The sequence below is a fragment of the Rhipicephalus microplus genome, chromosome 6 (assembly GCF_043290135.1).
Source record: "Rhipicephalus microplus isolate Deutch F79 chromosome 6, USDA_Rmic, whole genome shotgun sequence".
NCBI lineage: Eukaryota > Metazoa > Arthropoda > Arachnida > Ixodida > Ixodidae > Rhipicephalus > Rhipicephalus microplus.
In genome coordinates, this window is record NC_134705.1 from 90,587,830 (window position 1) to 90,615,221 (window position 27,392).

Consider the following 27,392-nt stretch of genomic DNA (forward strand, 5'->3'; position numbering starts at 1 on the left):
TGAGTGCAGCTTTGCTAATCAAGAAGCAAATGCTAACTGTATACGACTGTTCTCAAACCTTCCGCAAAAATGGCAGACTACCACTTTTTTTTCCTTTATTGAAAACAACAGGTGGGAGCACTTCCTAAGTGCATGTCACCGCTGCTTATAGCACTGCACCATGCAAAGAAAGTTCAAATGCCTGAAATAGGCAGTAACACCAGATGCGCACCAGTTCTTGATATGACCGTCACAACTTCGCGGCGTTTGCACTGCTAGATGGCACTATGAATGTCCTGTGCAGTTTCTCCAGTTATGGCATTAGATGCACAGTATCTTGAAGTAAGGCATAGCCATCATAGCAAGAAGGCTGCAGCCACAGTTGCCAGATGCTACATAGCTCACAAGTGAATAACCATCACAAACAGGAATAGAAAAAGCGACTTCTAGGTTTATTTTAGGGCAGTAATATGTGAATTAGATTGATTCAGGCCTTGCAACAGTAACTCAGATTATTTCTTGCAAAATTTGGCGTTTTTTTACTAGTCTTATCTTGCTTGCAGCTGTAACGTATCACCGATGCAGGGACACTCTGAACAAAAGCTTGTTGACAATGTTGCCGTCGCAGTCTGTTCGAGGTCTGTTGTGGCTTCAAGCAAGGGAACATTACGTCCAGGTGCACAGCTGGGCGACCTCAAAACGACGTATTCCGCTCGTTAAATACTGAAACTTTGGATTTTTAGTTGCGCCAGTACCTGACGCTTTTCTCGGACACTCCAAATTGCCGCCGTGCTGCCGTGTTGTCATTCGCTTTCACGAATTTAATGACTTTCCTTTTAAACGAGGCCGTGAACTTGCATTGCGTCCCGGTATACATAGCTTGCCGCAAGGCAAAGTCGCCAATCACTAGGAACACTGAATGAACAACAAAAGAAAAATGGCGTCGGCAGAGAACGCGTCAGGTGTCGTCCCAAGGAGGCGATGCGATACTGATGTCCAAGAAGCATGCGACACTACCTGTTGCCAGATGATCACTCAGTTTATGCCAAGGGCCGGTATCTCGACCTATATTCCGCACTATACGGTATTTTACAGTCTTGAGGGGTCAGGCAGTAGCAAAGTGGGCAAAATGTGGTAAAAGTATCTTATCCTGCAAGTGATCTGCAGTGCTTCCAAAGGCCCAGTGAACCGGTTGTGTCATGAAACTGTCTCTGCAGGAATCTCTTGATCTTAACTATTCGGTGTTACAGCTCATGTAAGAAAAAAAAAAACCTGAAGAAATCAATTGATTCGATCACTTTGTACTGTTGATCACTTGTTTGCACTGCCATCGAGTGAGATGTATCCGTGCAAGCCGACACCATGCTCATTAAACACTATGTGCAAATGGTTTGTTAGACAGGCGGCCAACAAAAACACTCTTTTATAACTGTTGCGTTACTGAGGCTATCGGGGCTTCAGCTTCCCTGAGATTATTTATTTCTTCATTGCAAAAAACAGCACGAATTGACTGGACAACGAAGTAGTTGGACCGGTACTTGGCCCATTTGTTTGCATTATGTTGTGCCAGGAAGCTATACCAGTTCAAATCCTCGAACTTTTAAACTACTTCACGAATTCTACATGAAATTTACATTTGTATATTAGACTGCAAAGTCACTGAAAGTAATATTTACGCTGTACTCTTTTTAAGCAAACAATCGCAGGAAGACTTTTGTGCGAATAGAACTGTAGAGTGAAACATTGTTCTTGTCGTGGTTTTATTTTGCTTTCTCTATCGAACTAACAACTTTCAGTTGTTTTACCCAGTGGCTTTAACTCTCATTGTTTCTGTGCTTGCAGGCTCTGCACTTTACCCGAATAAAGGCACTACCAACCTACATCTGGATGTCAGCGATGCTGTGAATGTTATGGTTTATGTTGGAATTCCCAGGGATGGGAAGTATGAAGAACACATCAATGGTACTTCTGCCAGTTTTGTTGATTAAGTGCCTGCTATACAGCGAAATCTCGTTAATTTGGAATTTCGGTTAATTTTGTCACGGCATCTAGTCCCATCCAAATGATACATTTTTCGATGACTGAAACTTCACATTAATTCGGATCTATTTGGCCGTTTTTTGGTTAATTCGAATGCCCGACTGCGGTCGAGTCACGACAAGGAAGCAGGAGGGGATTCAGCCTACCTTAATCGACGGTGCACCTAAACAACTGGGATCGGATTGTGGCTTCTGAGATTCAAAACTTTACTTTGTCCCATGTGTGGTACATCTTGCAGGCACCCCCCCCCCCCCCCCCCCAAAAAAAAACATGGTTGTTTGAACAACCAAAAGGGAAGGCAGTGCATCGCTACTGTCATCATCAACGATCAACCTGCAGATTTGTCTTTCCTCTTGCGCGTCAAACACGTTTGCGTGACGGTTGAGTTGAATTGCTCACCTCTAGTGCACTTTAAAATATTTATCTGTACGTGATTAGTGCCATCTGCAGTCTTACTGTTCTGTTTTTGAAAAGTTCGCCGTTTTTATTTCGTTTTTATCGCAGTGCGTTTTTGTGTGTGTGTGTGTTGTCTACTTTGTGCGCGCATGACTCCCGCGCGAGCGACGTTGGGATGGCTTCCCCTTTGTCTCCTGCAGCCCCAACTTCCGCAGCATAGTACGAAACAAAGGATTTGGCTGCGAAGGTCAAAATATTGAAGGCGTTGCAAGCGGGAGCATCTCGAAAAGAAGTGATGGAAAAGTTCAATGTGAAGACAAGCACGCAGAGCACTTAGGTGAAGAACAAAGAGCAGAATATGCAAGCATAAGACGGGGACATGTTTGGCGACCAAAGGAAGAGGCTTCGAATGGCAGCGTATACCAAGCTAGGAGAAGTGCTGTTGCGCTGGATTTCCGTTTCGGGCGATGCGCGTTTGCCTTTGCATGGCCCCCTTATCTGTGCTCAAACAGAGAAGTTCGCGGTGACCATGAACATTGATTCCTTCAATGCGTCAAAAGATTGGTTCGAGCGCTTCAAGAAACGACACGGGCTGGTATTCCGCAATGTGTGTGGTGAAAGAAGTGTTTGACGAAAGCGTTGTGCGGGACTGGCAGTCAGGACTATCCGCGCGCCCTTCTACGTACGAGCCGTATAACATTCTCAATGCTGATGAGACAGCGCTCTTCTATAAGGCTCTGCCTGACAAGACAATCGCCTTTAAGGGGAACCTGTGCATCAGTGAAAAACGAAGTAAAGAGCGCGTGACTGTTCTTCTCGCTTCTAACATGACCGGCACAGAGCGGCTGCCGCTGCTGGTGATCGGGAAGGCTGCGAAGCCAGGATGTTTTGAGAAGATGAAGCAGCTGCCTGTCGACTACCGGTTCAACAGGTAGGCTTGGATGACTGCCGAACTCTTTCAAGCCTGGTTGCTTCAGCTCGACCGCCGCTTTGTGGCCAAGGCTCTGAAGCTGTTCGTGCTAGACAACTGTAATGCGCACACGAAGGTGTCTGGGCTCAAGAACCTTGAAGTGTTATTCCTGCCTCAGAACACAATGGCTTCGCTGCAACCGATGGACCAGGGAATCATAAAGTTCGTGAAAAGCCGCTATTGACGCACGTACTTGAGCGTATGTTGCTCTGCATGGAGTCAGGCAAGCAGTACGAAGTAAGCGGGCTAAGCGCAATCCACATTCTGACTTACCTGTGGAACAACCCTCCGCCTGAAATAGTCACAAACTGCTTTAGGCATAGCGGCTTCATGCATGAGGCTGCTGATCCTGGGGTGGTGGCCGATGAGGAAACCGGCGAAGAGCAAGACGGCCGCTATGTGAGCATCATGCCATCTGATGTGCCCCTGGGCGATTACTTTGCAATTGACAGCGATGTTGCCGTGGCCGACACAGTGACTGATAGCGATATCGTCGCCGAAGTCTTAGACGGCGAATGGGAATCGGCTGACGAGGACGCACGTGATGCTGACAAGCGTCCATGCCACACTATGACGGAGGCTGCACATGCGTTGGCCGTTTTGGAGGACATATGCGTGCTTTCCTCGAACAGTGTGCGTGGACTAAGTCACCTGCAGGAACTTCGCAAAATTGTGATTCGTCGCACATTACATTCGTGAAGCAAACCGCGATCAGACGTTTTTAAGAAATATAAAAGTCTGATGGTGTACGAGATATTTTTCAAGTGTTTTGTTCGTACTCGCGATAATTCGTACCCTTGGTTAATTCGGGCATTCCCTTCGGTCCCGTGAAGTCCGAATCAATGGGGTTTTACTGTAGTTATTGGCCACATTACTAACAAACATACCTTCTACTTTTTTCAGCTGCACTGAATGCAATTGATGAAGGCGGATGTGATGCCCTGACACGAAAGAGGGTGAGAGAAAAAAATGCCAGACCAGGAGCTCTTTGGCATATCTACAATGCCCGTGATACTGACAAGATCAGAGATCTGCTTATCAAGGCAAGTCATGTCTCCATGCTTACACGATTACCACTCTGTGTATAATTTGCTTTTGTTAAGGCAAAGTGTACCATGTTTAGAAGCAGCTTTTGTACCGTGCTCTACTGTTGCTTTTAGTAACAGTAGACTATAGTGGTACCACTATCATGTGCTGTAGTAGCGCAGTGGTTACAGTGCTCAACTACCGGCCCCAAAGATCACGGGTTGGATGCCAGGGCCACATTTTGATACAGCTGAATGCTGAAAGCTTGTGTACTGTGTAATTATTTTTTTTATTTATTTATATAATACTGCGGACAAAAAAGTCCAAGTGGGGTGAGCATACATGAAACACACTAAATAACAGAATGAAACAAGGTTGCAAAGTGTTTTATACACAATTTGTTTGCATATAATAAGACAGAGGGGTTATGACTTAAAAAAACAAGTAACAATTGAACGATAAGGTGACAATACAATTCAAGGAAGTTATGGAAGAAGAGTATTTACACGAATGGTCAAGGGCGTTGAGGAAATGCTTCGGTTAAATTATTCCAATTCTATTTCTATTTTTTTTGTGGGAAGAAGGAGTACCGAAAAGTATTAGTCCTTGCGAAGATTGGCGTTAGGGAATGAGGATAGTGGTGTCGAGTGGGTCTGCTTAACAAGGGGGATACGTATGCTGCGGTGTCTAAGGGTATCCTGTGGTTTACTATGTCTGAAAGAAACTGTAGCCGACTTTTTTTTCTTCGGATTTGTAATAGTTCTGTACCATTTGCCGTTAGTAATGCAGTGGGGGAGTCGGTTGACATAAATTTACTCTATATGAATCGTACTGCTTTTCTTTGAATTCTTTCTAGGTTCTGAACGTTAATTTTTGTGTGCAGATGCCAAACTATGGAGGCGTACTCAAGTTTAGGCCTAATTAAGGAAAAGTAGGAGAGGAGTTTTAACACTAGGCGGAGCAGTCTTGAGCTTGTGGTGGAGAAGGCATAATTTATGGAAAGCGGCAGAGCAGATGTTATTTATGTGCAAATTCCAGGATAAGGTACTTGTTAACGTTAAGCCTAAGTATTTATGGGAGGCTACTTTAAGTAAAGGTGCTTCAGCTAAATTGTATGTGTAGTCTAATAGGACTTTTTTGTGCGTTATGGGGAGATACACACATTTGTTTGTATTAAGAAGCATTCCCCACTGTTCACACCATTTTGATACATTGTCTAAGTTGGTATTATGATCACATTGGTCACTAATGCAGGTTACACCTCTAAACAAAACACAATCATCAGCAAATAGACGAATTTGTACCGGGGTGCTAATTACATTGACAATGTCATTAATGTAGACCAGAAACAGAAGGGGGCCTAGTACGCTCCCCTGTGGAACGCCAGAAGTCACCGGAAGGCAGCCCGATTGTTTTTCTGCTACCTGAACATATTGGTTGCGATTGAGTAGATAAGCTGAGATCCAGGAGATAAATAATTCTGGTATGGCAACTAACCGAAGCTTTATAATTAGTTAATCGTGTGTAATACCCCTGTCACACGGGCACCCGTGAAGATCGTTTAACTCCCTCGTCTTTACGACAACGAAGATGTGGTTGGTGTCACACGGCCACCCTTACGCAAACGAAGGTGAACGGAGCATTTCGCAAAGGACGTTCAACGATCTCCCTTCGCAGCGAGACGAGGTACTCTCGTCCTCAGCAGTCTAGAGGTCAGAGAAAAATTTCGAGCACTAAGTGGCCGCAGTGAAAGAATAATACATTTCAGCAACATTAAACGTTCTTTCGTTGTAGTACTCATTCACAACGCGTGTTTGTTTACAATATTTACGCCCGCCAGAGTTCACTTACTCTCAACACCGATGCCCTACACGCCGTGCCTCGCGAGTCGGGCCGGCCGGCGCCAGCCGATCAACGTCATTACTAGCGCAATATCGCACCACTTCCTCACGTCGTCCGCTGTGTCACTTATGGCTGACGAACACAAAATGTGCGCTCACGAGGCAAGGAAGCATAAGAACTTTCGTACCGGACATGTACATAGGCAACAAAACAACTAAAAGCACAATGTGGCCAGCGTCACTAGCAGCATTGCTACATTTAGCAAATGTGCTTTTATTTGAAATAATTTTTAATGGTTTGTTAGTCGCATACCTACTTTATAGTGCTTTTTTGTAAAAACCGCATAACGAGGATTCACAAAAAATCAATAGGGATCAAATTAGAATACTTTTACGAAAATCAAACAGCACCAGCTGAGCCCCCTCGCGGCAACCGTTACAACCTTGTCATTGCCGTGTGACACTGCCACAACTCCTTCTCCGTCGAACTCCCTAGGGGAGATTCACGTTGACGGTGTTCAACGGAGTTTGGTGGTGGCCGTGTGACAGGGGTATTACTGTGTCGAATGTTTTACTGTAGTCTAAGAATATTACATCAATTTGGCCGTTAGCATCAAGACAAGTTGCAAAGGTATGAACGATAGTAACCAATTATGTTGTAGCAGAAAATCCTTTTCGAAACCCATGTTGATGATTTGTTAAAACTGAGCGTTCTTCTAAGAATTCATTTAATTTATGAGCTATTATGTGTTCGATAAGCTTACAGCATGATAATGATAAGGAGATCGGTCGATAATTTTGTAGTATTAGACGGTCACCTTTCTTGAATATAGGAACTATTCGTGCCGACTTCCAGTCATCTGGCAATTCTGCTGACAACAGAGAGACTCGAAAAATGACGAGTAAGTATTTTGCAACAGACTCTGCAAAGCGACGCAGAAATATGTTGATGATATTGTCGGGACCGCAAGAAGTCTTAGTCTTTGAGTACAACAACCTAGCAACGACACCAGAATAAGAAATAAAGTTTACATTTGCAGCATTGTCCGCATTTATGACAGATGGGGAAGCACTAGGAGTAGAAAATACACTATGAAAATACTCATTGAGGTGTTGAGCATGGGCAGCCTGATTAGATACCATTGAACCATTGACAAAAACCTGTGATATGGGTTTCTTTCTTTCGCTAATATAGTTCCAAAACTTCATTGGATCATTCTTTATGAAGTTTGCGAGGAAATGAGCACGCTTGCATCAGCCGATCTTGAACCTTTTCACTATCTTGAATTTTTTCCCGCCTGCCAGTAGTGTCAGTCGCTGGGATGCAGCATATGAGTGAGGTTGTGTGTAGTGCTCCAATCTGTTTTTTATTGCAAGAAAAATGACAAAGCTACGTGAGCGGCACCCTGCATCAAACTTTGCCAGAAACTGGGCGACAGCCAAGTGCAAACTATTCAGGAAACCGTTCGGAAGAGCAAGATGGCTTTACGTGACGACGCTACGAGCCGTTCTTAGATAAAGGAAAGGTACAACCGTTTTAAAGATGGCTGCACCGTCGTGTGACTTTCCGGGAAATTGTGGAAGAGATGGGCATCAGCACTTTCTCTGAACATTCCATTATGAATGAAGATTTGGCCATGAAGAGACTTTCAGCAAAACACGTGCCAAAACTGCTCACGATGGAACAAAAACAACTTCGTGTTAAAGTATTGCAGGACATGCTGGATTTCACAAGCAGTGACCCTAAATTCATGAACACCATTATCACTGGTGACAAGGCTTGGTGTATGGGTATGACCCGGAAACCAAATCCCAGTCCTCGCAGTGGAAGCATTCCACGTCGCCAGAACTAGAGGAGCTCCACCAAGTGCGCAGCAACTTGAAAGTGGTGGCTTCCTGAAAGTGGTGACTTGATAGTGGTGGCTTGAAAGTGGTGACTTGAAAGTGGTAACCTGAAAGTGGCTTTCTGTGACTTCTGCAGTGTGGTAATCCATGAGTACACACCACAGGATCAATCCCCAAAGAGTATTACAGGGACGTCCTCCATCGCCAATGTGATGCTGTGTGGCGCAAGAGACCCGAGTTTTGGTCAACAGGAAACTAGTGCATCTATCACGACAACGCTCCTGCACATTCCTTACACTTGGTTCAGACTTTTTTGGCGAAAGACTCCTGTAGTTCAGCAAGCTCTGTACTATGGTTCCTTGCGACTTTTGGCTGTTTCGCATACTCAAGAGGGCATTGAAAGAAGAGCCATTTCAGACAAGGGAGGACATTATGGCTGCTACGACAGCCGAGATAAGCTTCACTTCGAAAGAGGCTTTGTCAGAACGCTTCCAACAATGGCAGCAATGCTGGCAGAAGTGTGTGGAGACCCAAAGGGACTACTCTCAGGAGGATTAGGTTTCAAATGCTCCCTATTATGCCAGTTTTTATTTTCTTCTACCAAAGGTTGGATACTGTTCTAACGGACCTCATATAATAAAAAAGAATGATGTGGCCGGTGCTAATGCATTTGTAAACACTTAAGCACAAAAAAAACCAACATCGTTAGCAGTTCATTCCACTTGCCCGCAATTATGTCTTCCTCAATGTCGGCCAACGTCGTGCTGTTGCTGTACACAGATGACAGTGTCAGTGCTCACATCAACTCCGATCATCTTGGCTGCGTAGGCAGTTCCTCTTCGATCTCCATGTCGGAGTTATCGAAATACTCCGTAACTTGAATGATTTCGTCGTCAGTCAATTCCGCGCCCAGCACAAGGTTTTTGTCAGTGTCAGTGAAGCCCTGGAATCGAAACATCGCTGCAATCAAAACTTCGAAGCACGCAGATCACCGAAGGCAACATTCGTGGGTTGAAGTTTGTTGCACAGGCTGTCCTCTATGTACAAGATCCGGTATGAAGCTTGCGTGGCAAAAGGTTTTGGAGGGTCTGTTGTGTAACCACCTTCCTTGAGTCTGCAAGCACGCCAATGGTCAACTGCGTAGCTTTTCACCCTGGACCACAGCACCACAGAAAACAGCACTACCGTAAAAGGACCATGCAGCTGTGGCCACAGTCTTGACTAAGCGTAGCTGAAATTACGACTTGCAATGAATTGGCATGCGCTGAATCACGGCATTTACAGTTTTGAGAGTTTCGAAAGTGTGGCAGCTGTGGTGTTTCAGTTTAGTTTTTATGGTTGCCAGATTCTGTTTCATGTGAAGTGTTTTCGCCCTCAGGGGCTGCTAGCCTGTGTATATGTGCGCGGCATTGTACAGAATAAAAAAAGAGTTTCTGCTTGGCAACTGGCTGCTGCGTACTTCTTGTTGGCCGGTGCTTCAGCACCGTGTCCTGTTTTCTCCTTGTGGCGGACGCATCGCACAATACTACATGAAATAATTTATGTAGTGGGATAATGGGATAGATGGGATAATTTCTTTAGGGGCTGCCTATAACTTGTCCTTATTTAGGCAAGCAGCAACTGAAGAAATTCACTTCTTCTGGTGCCTGTGCTAGTGGAAGCTGGGCAGGCAGCCGAGATAATGCGTCCGCTACAACATTATCGGTACCTTTGCAATATTGTACAGGAAAGTTATAGTATAATAGCCGGGCGCACCATCGAAAAATTCGCAAGGGGCGTCGCCCCACCGCGCCAGCTGACAGAAGAGTAGGTCAGTTCATAATGGTGGTCAGTTCATAATGTAAAAATGCAGACCCTAAAGATAGACATGCCATTTTCCTACCGCAAACAAAGAAGCAAGAGCTTCGCGCTCCCCTGCTGAATACCGGTGTTCCACCGGGGACAATGTTCTATATGCAAAAGCAACAGTTAGCAGCTGATCTCCTCTCTGTTGTTGAAGCACTGCTCTGGTGCCGACATTGAATGCATCAGTGATAACCACCACCGGAAGATTCTTATAGATATTTATGATTGGGCGGTGAGCAAATAGTTCTTTAACCTGGTTGAAATTGGCATTGGCCTCAGCGGACCAGTTAAAACTCTTACCTTGCCGTAGCATGCGGCACAGAGGCTTAACAACATCAGCATAATGTGGTAGGAATTTTGTGTAATATCCAACTAACCCCAAGAAGGATTGGAGTGCTTTAACATCAGTAGGAACAGGGGCATCAAGAATGGCAGCGACCTTAAACTCAACTGGCGATAACTCGCGAGCACTTATGTTATGACCTAAGAATGCGATTTCAGTAGCAGCAAATACACACTTGTCATTAAGCTTCATGCCACAGGAATCTATTTTAGACAAGACACCTTTCAAGTGCACATTATGCTCTTCCTGATTACCGCCCCAAACTAAAATGTTCTCTAAGTAACAGACAACACCTGGGCATCCCTTCAGTACATCGCTCATCATTTTTTGGAAAATAGCTGGCGCAGATGCCAGCCCGAAGCGCACTCTGCGAAATCTGTAAAGCCCTTGATGCGATACAAAAGTAGTAAGGTCACGACTCTCGTCCTCTAACTCAACTTGCTGGTATGCGGATGCAAGATCAAGTTTAGAAAAAAATTTAGCACCTGTTAACTATTGTAAAGGTTCCTCGATGTAGAGGGAACCTGTCCACTACAATGGCCTTGTTCGGCTCACGGAGATCGACGCACAGTCGGATGGAATTGTCCTTGCGGACGATGACCAAGGGAGACACCCAGTCCGAAGCATTCACTTTCTCAATGAAGCCAGACTTACATCGGGGCACTGAAGGAACGGAGGCGGAGAAATAGCCGCGTCCCTGCTTGGCTACCAGCTTCTGGGTACCTCATGTCGGCCGGCCTTGTGTTCTCTGTGCGGCGCGTCTGCCGCACGATACTACAGCAGCCATGGCCAATGCCTTTGTTACTAGATGCCTGGTGCATGGTCTGGAAGCTCGGTTCGCACCTTCTCCCTTTTTTCTCCGTGGAAATGCGACGAGTGCCATAAATGGTGAACGCCTGCAAGAGAGATTATGTGGTGGTGCCCCTCAAATTGCCATTGCACTTGTTACTATGTCGAAAGTGCTACCAGCACCATGCTAGCAGGCACCCTGCATTTCTGCTGCGGCAGAAAGTCATTAAGGCAATGAGTGCCGCCTCGCAGATTTGAGAACTGAATGGAACCGTCGCTACAATGTGAAAGCAAACGACACGGTGGGCATCTAGTCAAGGAGACATTGCTGCACTGTGGTGTTTCGAGGCTTTGAAAACAACCATTATGGTGGCACGGTAGTGGCTTCATGACCACAACGAGTGCGAAAATCGCACGTTTTAATACATTGATTTATGGGGAAACTAGAAGGTGCCACAGATGAGTCCAGGAAATTGGGCATGTTTGGAATTTCGGGCGTCAGAAAAATCAAATGTCGACTGTAATCATATTGTGGTTTTGACTAGTAAAACCCCAGATATTATTAATGGCATTGCTGCATGCAGTCAAAGCTTGATGCGATAAAATTTTAAATGCAACAAAGCACATCTACTCTGTTAAAGCGGCTTCTATTTGGCAAAATCTTCACGCATCGCGTGCACACACATGATCCATTGCAATTAATGAAAGGTTGACATAGTTCCAAGAAAGGATCTTTTGCACGTAAACTTTTTCATGGAAGTGTTGCCAGCAGACACCAAGAAACATTATTTAGCATCTATGGGAGTGCACAGTCGTGTCGGCCAAAGCTACAAAGTGTGGCCGACCATTATTCAGCAGTTGAATGCGATGCGTATGTGATTTTACTTGTAGTTTCAGATATGATAACTCCGGACAAATATGCTAGTTCGGCTTTATTGCCACAATTCCATCAAAATAAGTGTGTGTGAGGGCACATATATGTTCACGTATGTGCATGTGTTCACCCTGATGCACTTGTTGATTCATGTAGTCGTCGTAGCTAAAAGGTGTTGTTGTGCAATATAAGAAAGACATGTGTGATGGGTGAGTTCAAACTTGTGTGCAAATATGTTGCAGATATGCAAGCACGGCATTGCATAAGTTCACTTTGGCCTGTGTCTGGTGTACACCTTAGATAGTCTTTTCACAGAGAGGAGGGGCATAACCTAAAACCGGTTCATTTTCTTCTGTCTCCCTCTCTCCACCATGTATCTGGCCATCCATTGTTATGCATATCAGAATGCCCGAGGGGTTAATTAAAAATCGAATTGGAGAATGAGAACCGGTTGACAAACTGCCTCTGCACTTTGTTAGGCTGTAACAGCTATCCCAAGCGTAAAAGACTGGCTGCAGAGACTTGTGAAGTGCACCTTTCTTCTATATTACTTTGCATGCCACACTTTCTCGTACAGGTAATTTTTAATAGGTAGTGCCTGTACTTGTACCCATTTGTTTGTCACACCAATACTGATTCTGCTTCATTGCTTATACACTTAATCATTTGCACTTAAGAGGAACAATGTCAAAGCTGATGGTTTATGCAGAAGGCGTTTCGCCAAGAATTTTTGTGTAACATCAACATCCCTGATTCCCATCTCCTGCAAGAGCACATGAGTTGGATGGAATGCTTCCGGCTAGCGAAATCAAAGTGCTTGTTATTTCGAGATTTGTGGGCTAGCACTTTAGTGGGCAAGCAATTAGTGGGCAAGCAATATGGCTGAGAGGTATGAGGAACACTCCTCTAGCGTTGCTTCAACGGCACATACTTTGTCGACATAAAAGTTTGAGGCAGCGTTATAATAACTGCTTGATTTTTATCCGGTGGGTCGTTAAAGCTACTTGAATATGTATGCTCGTCATGATGCATCTTAAGTACTCATCCAAAGCAAAGTGACAATAATGCTACCAAAAACTTGTGCACTTTCCGCGTATGATAAATGGCGGCAGCTCATGCCAAAGTTAACATACTCCATGCCGTGCTTCCATATCTGCAACATGTTTATCTTCATTTTCTCATTGTGTTGCTTCTACGCACTAGTGCGAACTCACATCCGTTACTTATTCTGCGCACCGGTAAGAGACCACAACCTTTTAAATACGACGACGACATAAATCAACAAGGGGCATTGGTATTTGTGTCATTCAATGAACTTTATATTGCGATGTTCTAAGTGGATCCAGATGATCTATTAGTAATCATAGACTTGCGTTGAACTTGGAAAATCACTTAATGATGACTGAAAAAAAAAAAACACAGTCATTTTGAATACTAGTGCGGACACTTGACATGCAGCCGGCCAATGGTGTTCGCAATAGTTTGTCTCCACTTTAGTTTTCACCTAACACTTCGAGAGTCTTTGAAAAAGTTAACACCACTGCATACTTTCAGAATTCCACAAGGCCAGCTTTAATAAAACTTACTAACCAATTATTCATTTACGAGCTCTGCTTAAGAACTGCAGTGAAATTTTACTCGCCTCCTATGTTTATCGTCAGCACCGTTGTGGAAACTGCTCGTCGGTCGCCGCGACTTTCGTTTCAGCTTTTTTGAAGCTGACAACATAGCAATTGTTTGACGTGTTGACAGAAGAAAAAGACTGGGGCAGAGGGACGTACGGGAGGACAGTCGTACCTGCCTCTGTCCCAATCTTTTTGTGCAGTCAGCATTTTGAACAGTAGGCTTCATCTAGGTCAAAACCAAGTTCTCGTGAAGCTTAGCGATTACAGTGGAACCTTGGCTATCTGACTCTCAGGGGACCAGGCAAAACCTTCGTATAATGGAAAACTAAGAATATAGACAATGACGCTCACGCTTTCTCAAAAAAACGGGTACAGACTGCCTGAATAAGCCCACAGAATGACCTTGTGCCTTTGCATGGAAGGTTGATTATTGATTCTTGCCAGTGGCAGCTAATGGCAGCATTGCTAAGTTAAAAGAGGTGTGAAACGAATCTTTATTCTTAACCATAAAAAAATCTAATCCTTTGCGCATATTTCTAGTGATCGCTTGTGCGGCAGAACGACACCGATACCGCTTTGCCAACAGCCTTCCATCAAGAGTTCGGCTCAGTGTCATCGGTATCACATAATGGGGACGGACCACGAGTTTGTGTAGAACGCATTCAAGCATGACTGAGTTGTGCGCGTTGTAAATTTGTTGCGTAGCAAAGTGCAACTACTAGTGTATCCCACTATTAAATTGTTGACATCAAGTGAAAGTAAGTTTGCACGATGAAAACAGCTGTGTCATGCCCTTATGCTTGTGCAAGCCTGTGACTGTGAGTGCGACAAAGGCTGGTGATCAGCTGTATGTTGACCAGAAAAAGCTTCCACACACTGAAAACCTCAAAATATCAGTTTTTCGTTTTCGACCGGTTGAAGCTACTTTGTGTGGATACAGCTGCACTAGGTAAGGACCCCGGGTATGGACCCACATGATTGAGGTGTATTTAAAGCACACAAACTTCCAGGACACTAAATTTTCCAGCAGCAGAACATGTTAACACACTTTTGTGTAAATATCACACTGTGAGATACCATAAATGTTTTATTATTGGTGGTAGTTCTTTTGTTGCTGCTCAGCATAAATATAAGCTACATGTTTACGCTAAATGTTTATATTAGCCTTGTGTGCAACAAGCCTCAATTGGTTCGCATGCAGAGGTGTTATGTGGGGCACATCAAACAGAAATTTAGACTTTGCATGCTCATGAGCTGCGAGCGATGTACACCTGTTGCTTTGCTTGGTCAACGTCTTCTTCATTTCTGTGACATCCAGTGGAAATGCCTGTTTCTCACCGGGAGCGGTCTGTCTACCTTATTTTACGGAGTGGTCGTGTTGCACACTACATGATAGGTAGCACTGCTTGCATCATACGTGCTTCCGAGAATTTTACCCCGGAGATGTGATTAGCATGTTTCCCACTCCAATTTCATAAGTCTGTCTGATTTGTTCCTTCGCGCCCCTTTCTTTGTGGCTCAGTTCAAAGCATTGCCGCCGCCGCATCACAGCACAGTGCATGCAGTAGCGTTGCTGTGACGCTTCCCCTTTGGCTGCCCTCAAAGTGCCACAATCGGTGACACGCTATCTTAAAGCACCGTATCTTTTAGAAAGGCAGCGTGACTGCCAATAATGTGAACACAAGGAATGCAAGAAACTGCCCCACGGATCTGTGGACAACTCATCAAAAAAACTACTTCATAATAATATGTTTATGAAGGCTGGATCATGTGCGAGAGTGAGAAAGAGCTAGAGGAGAAGGTGGTGTACAACTGGATCACGAGCATCTGGCTGGCATTGATAAAAAAATAGAAGCGTTGGTTTGGTCTAGCAAGTACACCGCAAAAAGAACCAAACTGACTTTGACATTGTGGTTTTGTGACAATGGGGTGGGGGAGGGTGGGGGTACATTCACTACTGGGAACAACTGTCACGATGATTGTGAACATATACGATCACAATTGGTGTAATATGATGCATTGTAGGCCAAGTGAATTGTCTGGACAACCGAAGTGACATTAGAACTAGTGCAGTGATGAAAGTGCTCCTCCGATTCACCTTTTCCACAATGCCACGGCGCATGTGCTCTTCCCCAGCGGAAAAGTCTAGTAACAACTGGTCTCCAAGGTCTTCGTTCTAGCAATGCCATTATCCCAGCCCCTACCAAAAACGCCAGATGACACCACAGGAAAATGGAAAAGGCAGATTGCTCCAAACTGCTCCAGAATAGAAATGCTGTTCCATACAGTAACTTTAAAGACGATATTCTTTCTTGGTGGCCTTTAATGCAAAAATTTTGGTCTGTCTGTATGAACATTTGTCTGTTTTTTCACTCTTTACGGCATCGGGTACTTGAAATGGCCGACCCCATTCGCAGCCCCCACCTATGTTGCTCAAGGTTGAGCGTTCATGTTTGTGCAATTGTCAATAAAAAAGCAATTATTGTGCATGTCTGGGGCACCATAACAACACGTATATCTTCTGCATGTGGGTCTTTGACTAGAAAAGGCATACATAAGTAATTTTAAGGACCGTAGCGCTTATCACGCTGCGCTGACCATGCAACGTCTGCAACGAAAAGCGAGTGTTTCCAACGCTTTGCGAAAACGAAACGGTGGGGGCACCTACCCGTCGCCTTGCGTTCTACACCTTATTACCTCTGAGATGGGCGAGCACACCCGTCTCAGAGCCACGCGTTTTCTTTTCCAAGACAACTGCCAGATGGCGCTTATGTCTCACGTGTGACGTGACTTGATGCGCTTGTTCACCTCCGCTGCACGCTCGAGGCACTCTAACGCAGCGCCTCCTGTGAACTTCTACGGTTTGACTTTCTCATAAGTCCTAAAGAAACTGCAAAAATCATGAAGCATGGAAGCTTGGGCAAGTTGGTAGGACATGACTGAATGCAGGAACAGCGCAACCTAGAAGTGGTTACTCAGCGCTTTTTTCTGTCCTTGTTTTTTCGCTTCCGTAGTTATGAAGTAACTACTTCTAGGTTGTGCTGTTCCCTGCATTCAGTTATGCAAAAATCAGTGTACTACCATTTCAGTGTGCTACTAGTGTGCAGCTCGTTTAAATGAACCAACTCGCCCAACAAGTCAATCTGCTGTGCAGCATTATTGACTCTGATCTCATTTGTGCCACAAGAACTGGCATATTAAGCATATAGCTCATTTGGCTGTGTTTAGCTTGACATGCTGGCTAGTGTGGTGAAGTGTTAAAATGAGCAGGAATGCCTCATCTCATATCGATTATCTGCTGCTTATTTAAGAACAGTTAATTGGTACGGTGGTTACTTCTAAAATGCGGCACTTAACATTTCCTGTTAGATTTGATTTCTGCCACAAGTACAAGTATTTTAATTTATAGGCCATTTCACAGCACAGTTTTGACAACTCCCCATTGTTTGCTTCATGAAATTCACATGTATTGTTGTTTGTTTAATATACTTCATAATAAATGCTAATATTTGAGTTGTTTGGGCAATGCAATGAATTCTAATTATTGTATGGCAAACTTAATATCTGCTTGCAAAACATCAATAGCTTCTTCAAACTAGCATTTTTTCTGCTCCGAAAGCACTTATGGCTGCTCCGAAGCAGTACTGTTCTTTCTCCAAAGTTTGCTTGAAAGTGCTCATGGAGTGAGAGCAGGTGTCGATGTCATTTCAAACTCATCACTCCGAGATACATACACAATGACAGTGGCCATGTGCGTCGTTGGCTGGATTATGCTCACTAATTGAGCTGTAAAACTGCCAAGGTGGTATATAAGTTACGATGTGGCACAAAGAACTTCGATGCAGCTGAGCACTGCATATTACAGTGCTCCTAGCAACTTGACTGATCGGGTGTACATATGAGACGTTCTCGTTGTACTCATCATTAATGTAAATGGGACTACGCACGCAACCAAAGTGAAGATTTCATGCGAGACAAACTGGCTGTTGTTTTCTGACAGCGCCAAGCAGACGCATGATTGCAGAACTCTTGTAAGCACCTCAATATTCATGTCGTAAAAAAGTGGCCGTTCACCATAGACCCAAGGACTTGAGCAGCAAAGGCATGGCCCTCAACCGCCTGCTTTGTACCGCAAAGGTGGTCGATCAAGCGTTATCCTTGGGGTATATTCATAACGAAACTGTTTTTCAGTGTCTAGAAGTTCGAAAGCTTCAGTGCAAACAGTGCTCAAGCCTGCATATGTGGCAGCGTCAAGACAACTGTGCATGCAAATGTGCTGAGAGTGCAGTTTGGTAAATTTCAACTGCTCATGAAGGCCTCCTTGCTTATGGTACAGGTGGCACTGGAGCGTGGCGAGAAGCTGGAGCCTCATCATGATCCCATCCATGACCAGAGCTGGTATCTGGATCACGAGCTCCGCGACCGCCTTTTTCGTGAATATGCCGTTAAGGGCTACGCTGTTGCCCAGTGTCTTGGAGACGCAGTCTTCATACCAGCAGGTGCCCCACACCAGGTGTGTTATCATTCTTAGCGCTTAAATTGTCAATTGTGGATATGGTTACATGTTATGTGAGCACATTATTACTCTTGAGTGTGCACAAACACAATGAAGTTGCAAGCTTCGCTTACCTTTAATATAGGTGGCATGATGACATCCTGTCTGATAAATATTCACGCTATCGTAATGCTTCTAGAATGTAGCATTTGTCTAGGTATTTCATTGAATAGAGAATTCATAAAAATTTCTCCTACCTGAAAATATTCTGGGTAGGAAATGCACCTAATAAATACTTGAAATGCATAAAATTGTAAGTGTAGCTGCACCTGTGCACCAATTCACATGCATGGGGAATGTAAGGAAATGATAGGGCGGTTTAATTGAACGTGGAGACCTAAGCTGGAGCAAATGCTAATGGGGACTTCATTGCTTGCTCAAATAATTGAGGATACAGTCAAGCTCCGCTTCAATGAACTCCGCTTCAACGAACATTTGTTAATTCTCCTCGCCCCCATTCTATAAGCCTAATGTATTTAAACTTCCTCCACAACGAAGATCTTTTTTATTGTTCCTATGGTTCATTGAAATTTTCCCGGACACGAGTTACTCGACCAGCCACAAATCAAACCACGCTAACTAATAATTGAAGCGAGTAAATGGGATAAAAAAGTACACTTGACAAGGGCTGTCCTTACATTTCCTTTTTTCTTGTGCTGTTTTTAACAAGCACTTCTCATTAGCTGGTCCACATTGAAAGTCTATATTAAGCATTTTCTTGGTTATTTGACAGCTAAAACGATGGTAAATTCACCAAATCTGACCTAAACTCACGTGACCCGCCAAAAGAAGCAATGCCAATGACATTTCTGGTGCCATTAAAAAAAAGAAAGGTAAGGAAAGAACTACCTGTGCACCAGTTAATTTTTTTTTCCATCCGTACTCCTTGGTTTTACGAATCTCCCAAATTTGAAGGTTGCCAGCTTGGCAGAGCCACGTTTGAATTGTCAGATTATGTCAAATGATTCGACAGACGCGGCGAATGTTAATGTGGACTTCATTGTTTTCTCAGTGGGAGTGAATGTGACAAAACTTGCCAGAATTTTCCTTGCTTTGGTGGCCGCAAAAACACACCACGAGGCCGACGCGAAAAAAACGGTCCGAGACCAGTTTTCCCGCCATGCAATAGCCTATTGCCTTTTTGCTTCACGGCTTTGGCTTCGCCAGCTGCTTTATCTCTCAAACTACGTGATGTAAACGACAAGCTGCTGATTCAACGTGGCGGCAAAGGCATCGCCGGTGGATCGCTATCGCGAACTACCCGCGCGGCACGTCAGTTCACGGCCTTGACAAGGACGCGTTCATTACGATCACTGATGACACCGGAAATAGAAGAAAGTGCAGCAGCAGCGAGTCGGCATGCTCCAACGTGTCTTGCTTTTGCACTGCCGGCTGAATCCGGCACCGCCACTGTGTCCGCCTCGTGTCATTTCGTCTGGCGTATTTTCTGGAATAATATTAGTAAAGGTGTAAACTGTTTGTTTTCATTGCTTGCATGCGTAGTTAGAACTCGGTACGAATTTTAGTGCACAGGAAATTGGCAAAATAGAATGAATCCTCAAGCGATAATGGCGGCGGCGGAGGTGGCATGTATACGAGGGGCAGAGCGAATGTGAACATTTTTTACGGATGCAGATGTGGTTTTCCGGGCCGCTCCGGCAATTTCGCCTGAATTTTCCAAAGCAAACTCTCCGGGATTCTTTTTTTCCGTGTTGACATTGCAGCTCGGTTTTCGGCCGGCAAATTGAGCGAATTCCCAATGAGTTTGGCCACTTTGGCTCCCTCTGATGTCAACTGTGAATGCGCCGCATGAGCGAAGAAACTGCGGCACTTTTTTGACGGTGAAGGCGGGAAAGTTTGAAAGAACACTGTTCGTCTTTAAATGGACACTAAAGTCAACTATTAAGTTGACGTTGATTGTTGAAATGGCAGTCCAGAAACCTCGTAGTGTTACTTTTGCGCCAAGGAAGGGCCTATTTTTAAATAAAATCATGTTTTAGTGCTCCCCGTCGGGTTAGCGCGTTTCAAATTACCCGCCTCATCAGGCGGACCGACCCGACCGTCTCGCGTCACTGTTGCCGTCCACAGCGTTGCCCGGCTTTACTGCGCTAGTAGCAGCAGACTGAAAGCAGGGGGAGCCAGAGCAGCAGCAACGGCTATTGATGAATTTCCCGCTATTGGCTTAGATATTGCAGATGCTTTTGTTTTTACTGCACCCCACTAGATGGCATCACCTGTCTTGCGTAACCACGTGAAAATAGAATTTTTTAACCATTCGCGTCATTCCCCATAGTAATGTTCTGTGGCTCTTTTTTCCATAAATCAAACAGAAACGAACAAGCAGCATTTTATTTCATCTCTTGATGCACAGAAGGTTCCTTATTCAGTGCAGTTACGACGATAATAATAATAATGTTTATTTTTCATCAATAGTTTGATGAAGGTCAGCTGCAGGTAAAAGCTGCTCTCCAAAAGAGGCAGCTTGACAAAGGCCCACAACTACCTTTTAGCACGGCAACAGTGGCAAACAATCAGCAATTTGAAGTCAACAACAATGATAACACCAAATAGAAAAATAAATAAAAAATAAGTAAAGATTTAAAAATCAAGTCCAAATTCCAAAAATAAAAATAGTAGCTATGATAATACAGTAACTGCAAATAAATCTTAAAAACTGGACATGTGTATATTGCGCAGTTGAATCTGTGTACAGTGTAAAAAATCTATGCCAGCTTTCACATATTTATTAAGTAACATAGGAACTATGTAGGATAACTTATCTGTGGAGTATTTTGTTCTCAAAGTTTTTATTTTCCATGTTTCTTTATTTCGTGTTTCAAACAATGTAACATTTGGCTGCAGTTTTGAGAGGTCATACAAAAAATGTCGACTTTCTTTCAATTCACACCTGATTGCAAATGCTAACTTAAAATTGTAGAGACGATGTACGGGTAGTATTCCAGCCTGTTGAAACAATTCGCTTGTGTGAGCATCATACAGCAAGTTAAACATGATTCCGATATACTTCTTTTGCATCAGGTACAGTTTTTACAAGTTCGTGTAAGTTGTAGTCCCCCATACCAAGAAACAATGGGCAAGGTGTGAATAGAAAAGTGATTTATAAAGTAAGAGTTTTGCCTTGTATGGTAGAACAGTTTTACTAGTGATTACTTGTGATTAATTGTAGGCGGTCTGTCTGATGTCATTGGTATCATTTTGAAGATGTCCTACTGCGGCTCTTGTTCATTTATTTTAATAACTCGGTAAGTAGGGCACTGTTGTTGATAATATTGTGGGCATTTAGTATACGCATCCTCTTCACCGGTGCATTATCATCATTATCACGTGTGGCTCGTGCATCCTCATCGTTGTCGCATAGCATCATCTTGGCTCATTCATCGTAGCTGTCGGCTGCCGGTTCCTTGGGCCTAATAAAAGGTAATCCAAACCAAGACTTCATACGTGGTGGAGGTGCTGTTAGATCCCCCGCCATCCTCTCAACCACTCTACCCCCTGGAGCTACGTTCAGGTCGCCGCTTGGGCCAGGTGTCCAGAAATATGTCGCACCAAGATGAGGCCGGTGCTGCAGCCGTTCCCACTCAACCACCGCGTGCCACGCCTTCTCACGTCATCAACAGCCTCCAGCGTGAGCCCCATCCCTTCGCTGGTATGCGCTGCGAAGATGTGGAGGAATGGCTGGACGATTTCGAGCGTGTCGGCGCTGCTAACCTGTGGGATAACACCTACAAACTCCCTCACGTGTCATTCTACCTCACGGGTGTCGCGAAGACGAGGTTCCTCAACCACTTCATCGACATCCCCGACTGGTCAGTCTTCAAAGATCAGCTTCGCCATGTCTTCGGCACACCGGCTGTTCGTTCGGCTCTCGCAAAGAAAGCTCTCGCGACTCGGAAACAGCACATCGGGGAGTCGTATACATCCTACATCGAGGATGTTCTTTCACTATGCCGCCGGGTTGACACACCAATGACAGAATCAAACAAGGTGCGCCAGCTTCTTAAGGGGATTGCACCTGTCGCATTCAATGCCCTTACAATCCAGAATCCGGCTACCGTTGCTGACGTTGCGACAACCTGTCAGCGCCTCGAAGAACTTGAGTCTATGCGCCTACAACCAGACAGTGACGCAGCCCGTATTACGACTGATCCAAACCTGCGAGACATGATAAGGGCGATTATACGTGAAGAATTAGAATAAATGAGATTCACACTACCTTCAATGTGTCCCATTCGGTCTTCTTCAACGTCATTGCGGGATGTCATCAGAGAAGAGCTCACGTCCATGACCCACATGGCCAACCTGCAGCCCATTGTCTCTCGTACTCTACCATCGTTCCCGCACACCGCCGCCGCACCACCAGGCACTGTCAGCTCGACGTCCCCGCCACGAACGTACGCGTCGGTTGCTGCCGCACCTCCCACAAGCTTTCCCACGAGCTTTTCATCACCACCGCCTGAGCCGTCACCTGTCCCTCTGACTACTCTCTCTCCCGGTGCAGTTAGCACAAGCTACTACCCTCGTCATCGATCGACTCGGCCTACTTGCTATTATTGCGGCTATGGTGGTCACATTGCACGCTTTTGCCGCAAGCGCCAGCAAGACGAGCGCCGAGGGTATGACATACGCGAACGCGACTATACCGCAGGAGCCTTGTACCAGGGCCTCCGTTATTCTTCACCGCCGCGTCGGTCTCAATCTCCGCCAGCATCGGGTGAACTGCGCAGTAGTCACCGATCAACCCGACGCCGTTCATCGTCGCCATACCGTCGCTCTTCTTCTCCTCTTCAGCCTGCTTCCCTTACTTCTGATCGGCGTTCGGAAAACTAAGCGATGCAGTTTTTGGAGGACAAACTGCATTCCAACACAGGACTCCAATTCCTTTAGCGCGCCCCTACAATATGATTGTGGTCACAGTTGAAGGAGTGGACGTTGATGCTTTGGTAGACACTGGGGCTGCGTTTTCTGTTATTCGTGCTGATTTGTGCGCCCGTCTTCGAAAAGTCACGACACCTTATGATAGACCGACCCTGGTTACAGCCCAGGGAACAATGATTCGCCCTTCCGCTCTCTGTACAGCCCGTGCACTGATCGACGAAATTCTTCATCATATAGAATTTGCTGTGCTATCCCCGTGCTCCCATGAACTCATTTTAGGCTGGGAGTTTCTTTCCTCTGCTTCTGCGGCTATTTGCTGTGCACAACGTGTCGTCCATCTTACTGACACGGACCACTTGCTCAACGACGAAACCATAGGCCACTTTGACTCATCGCTGCAGTAGACATCGAGTTACCACCAAACGAACATCAATTAGTTACAGTTTTGTCCAACGACGTCGACTCTGGTGACATTTTGGTCACTCCGTCACCGCGTTGCCTTAATAAAGGCAAAGCTCTCGCATAAAGGCATAGCTCTCGCATCGCTCGCTTCAACAATGGATCAACTGTACTCGCTGCTACCAACACCACACAAGATAAAATTTTACTGCCACGGGGCACTACTGTCGCCTGCATTGCCGATCTGCAGCCTGTGTGCGTTGTGCCTCTTACCCCTGGCTCCTCTACGCCTCCAAGAATATGGTTTTGAGATCGTGTACAAGTGCGGCAGGAAGCATAGTGACGCCGATGCTCTTTCTCGCTGCCCACTACCAGCGACTTCACTCGGGGTTTCCGCCATCAATTTGCAGAACACACCTTCGGAGTCCACGTCTACGGTGGTTTCCTCTCTCGCCTCTGAATTCCCGAGACCACTTCAGCCCCAAAGGCAATTGGCAAGAAGAAAGCAAGACGAACAAGAACAAGAAGCTCAAGAAGACATCGCAGCAACAGCAGCAGCACCACTACCACCAACAGCAACAGCAGCAGCAGCCGCAGCAGCAGCAGCAGCAACAACAACAGCAGCAGCAGCAGCAGCAGCAGCAGCAGCAGCACCACCACCACCACCACCACCACCCCCACCACCACCACCACCACCGCCAGAAATTAAAGGTAAGCGGCAGCCTCCCAACCTCCTCCAAACCAAGCGCAATCAACCCACACACAGCTCGCGCGACTCGAGCGAGAACTAGAGTTAATGCGTGTAAGAATGGGGGATTTAGAAAGAGAAAATAGGCAACTTAGAAGCCAACAAAAGCAGCAGCAGCAACAACCACAAGAGAAACCCACTCAATCTTCCTTGGCGGGACAGCAGCAGCAACAGCAACAAAGCGTATCAATATTGAACGGCGACACTGTAGTGACGATAGCTATTCTGAAAGAAGCCGTAAAAGAAATAGTTCCTCCATCGTTGAACAGGTCATGGGGCAGGTAGACAAAAAACTCGACGTGTTGGAAAGAAAAATTCAAGCGCAACAGATAGAACTCACGAAGGCGTTGAGAAAGCATACCGATAGCAGCCACATAAGGGAAAAAGCAGATAAGGCATACAACAGGCCGGGCCTACTTAATATGACGCAAGAGGATACTGACAATGCATAAGCGACTAAGAAAAACTACGGAAGAGTGTGACATATGGCAGTGGAACTGCCGGGGATTCCGACGAAAAAAGGAACAGCTTTCACAGCTGGCGGCCATGCAGCCGAGGCCACCTGCTGTGATAGCTCTCCAAGAGGTGGGAATAAGGCCAAGCATGCAGGGTTATGACACTCACGGTGAAGCTGTGAATAATAACAACGAATGGAGAGTGGCGACATTAGTCCACAAATCCATAACCGCAAACAGCATAAACCAATAGAAGGAATCGAAATCCCACATATTATTACGGAAATCCTATATAAAGAGAAGAAAAAGAAAAGCATTTTCATCCTGAACATTTATAGCCCACCTCGACAAAGAAAGGCAACTTTCGACAAACTATTTGAAGATTCAGCAAAACTAGTGAAGCAGAACACACTCATAGTGGGGGGGGACTTCAATGCAAAAGACCCAAGCTGGGGATACCTCATTCAGGATGCCAAGGGCAGAAACATAGCCCAGCAAATTGAAATTACAGGTATGACACTCCTGACGGATTTAGCAATGCCAACAAGACTAGGAAACAGTAACTCCGGAGACACGACACCGGATCTAACTATGTGCAAAAATTGTCAAGAGGTGGAATGGCACAACACTCTAGAAAATCTAGGCAGTGATCATTACATATTATGCACCACTATACACACAGATCAGATACGTAAAAAGATTGGCGTTGCCAAAATAACTAATTGGCATGCGTTCAGAAAATCACTGGAACAAAGGTTGACTGCCTCAGATATAACAAGCTTGAGTGATTGGTGTGACGAAATTAGGCGTCAAAAAGAAAGGTACAGTAAAGAAATTATGCGATCAAGCAATGCCCCTGAGGTTGACTCACACCTACTACATCTTTGGGAAGCAAGAAGAAGCCTTACGAAAAGATGGAAAAGACAGAAACGTAACCGTGAATTGAAAGAAAAAATCAAAGATATCACCCAGCGCGCAGAGGATTACGCCAATCAATTAGCTGCAACTAATTGGGCCAATTTCTGTTATTCACTCAACGGAACGCTGAGTACGGCCAAAACATGGAACATACTGAAAGCCATGATAGACCCCACGAAGACAAAAAATGAAAACAGTAAAGCCGTTGAACGATTGCTGCACTTATACCCAGGTACAAAAGAGGACCTCATTCAAGCCATGCATAAAAAATGCTTTGGGGAAGACGGAGCGACGCCTTCATATCAAGGAAGGTATAAAGGATCACCGCAACCTGATTTAGACAAGCCTTTTACGGACGCTGAGATAAGAGCAGCCATATTTAGTAACAAGAAGAACACAGCCGCGGGTGCAGATAAAATCACCAATGGTATGATCGGGAACCTAAATGACCAAGCCATTGAAGCTCTCACTAAATACATAAACAAACATTGGCTGGCTGGAACTGTCCCACCAGAATGGAAACATGCGATTGTGGTCATGGTGCCTAAACCAGAAAAAAAACTTGCCATTGAGAACATGAGACCTATCTCACTCACGTCCTGCTTAGGAAAAATCTTTGAAAAACTGGTGAACACCAGGCTCCTCAACCATTTCGAGAAGAACAACCTCATGCCCGAAACTATGTTTGGCTTTCGCTCACACCTTTCTACGCAAGATGTTCTACTACTTTTAAAAGAACAAGGATTAATGGACATCTCTAAGGTTGGGGAAAACGTCGTTATGGCAGTTGACATGAAGGGAGCCTTTGATAACATCAGTCACAAAGCAATACTAGAAGGTCTGGAGGAAGCTAACTGTGGAGAACGAATGTTCAACTACGTCAAAAGTTTTCTTAGTAACAGGACTGCAACAATCAAGCTGGGAGATTACGAATCCGACATCATTAAACCTCCAAACAAAGGAACACCCCAAGGAGCGGTCATTTCACCGACACTTTTCAATGTCGCCATGACAGGCCTTGCAGGAAAACTCAAAGATATTGCCGGTCTACAACATGCGATATATGCAGACGATATTACGGTATGGACAACCACAGGCAGCCTAGCGGAAAAAGAAGATAGGTTACAACAGGCAGCTAACACCATAGAAGAGTACGCAAGGATACGGGGTCTTCAGTGCTCAGCCGAAAAGTCAGAGCTCATTCACTTCAGGAAGAGAAAAACACGGAGGATCGACCCGAATCTAAAGTTGGAAGTCAAGCTCGACGGAAATGTCATTCCGGAGAAAGATACCGTACGCATACTAGGGATGTGGCTTCAAGCTAATCAGAGATGTCTGCACACACTAAATCAACTTAAAACATCGGTACAGCAGATCTCGTGCATGATCTCGCGAATAACAAACAACCATAAAGGCATGAGAGAACAAGATACCCTAAAATTGGTCAAAAGCCTCGTCATCAGTTGCATTACATACTCGCTTCCATATCAAATTATGAACAGGGAAGACAAGGAAAAAGCAAACCAAATAATTAGAATGGCCTACAAGACAGCCCTGAGATTACCGCAGAATACTTCAAACGACAAGCTGCTGGCGCTTGGTCTTCATAACACAATTGAAGAATTATCCGAGGCCCAGTTACTAGCGCAAGAAAATCGCCTTCTCCAGACCCCAACGGGCAGAGCAGTCCTAACAAAACTAGGGCGCTATACTTTATTGCAAACACACCAAGAAACTAAAGAAGTACCAAGCGAATTCAGAAAATGGTACACCGTATTGCCAATACCAAGCAGCATGGATCCTACTCTGCATGCTGGAAGAAGAAAGGCAAGGGCTGACTACATAGAC

At 45.1% G+C, this 27,392-nt stretch overlaps 1 protein-coding gene across 1 annotated transcript in view; it reads left to right on the forward strand.

Annotated features, from left to right (window-relative positions):
* LOC119167489 (lysine-specific demethylase 3) overlaps positions 1–27,392 on the forward strand; it is a 90,215-nt gene that overhangs the window by 43,108 nt on the left and 19,715 nt on the right. The window contains exons 7-9 of the mRNA XM_075866180.1: positions 1,822–1,941; positions 4,289–4,428; positions 17,910–18,086. Coding sequence (XP_075722295.1) covers positions 1,822–1,941; positions 4,289–4,428; positions 17,910–18,086 — 437 coding nt within the window. The remainder of the gene's footprint in view (positions 1–1,821; positions 1,942–4,288; positions 4,429–17,909; positions 18,087–27,392) is intronic.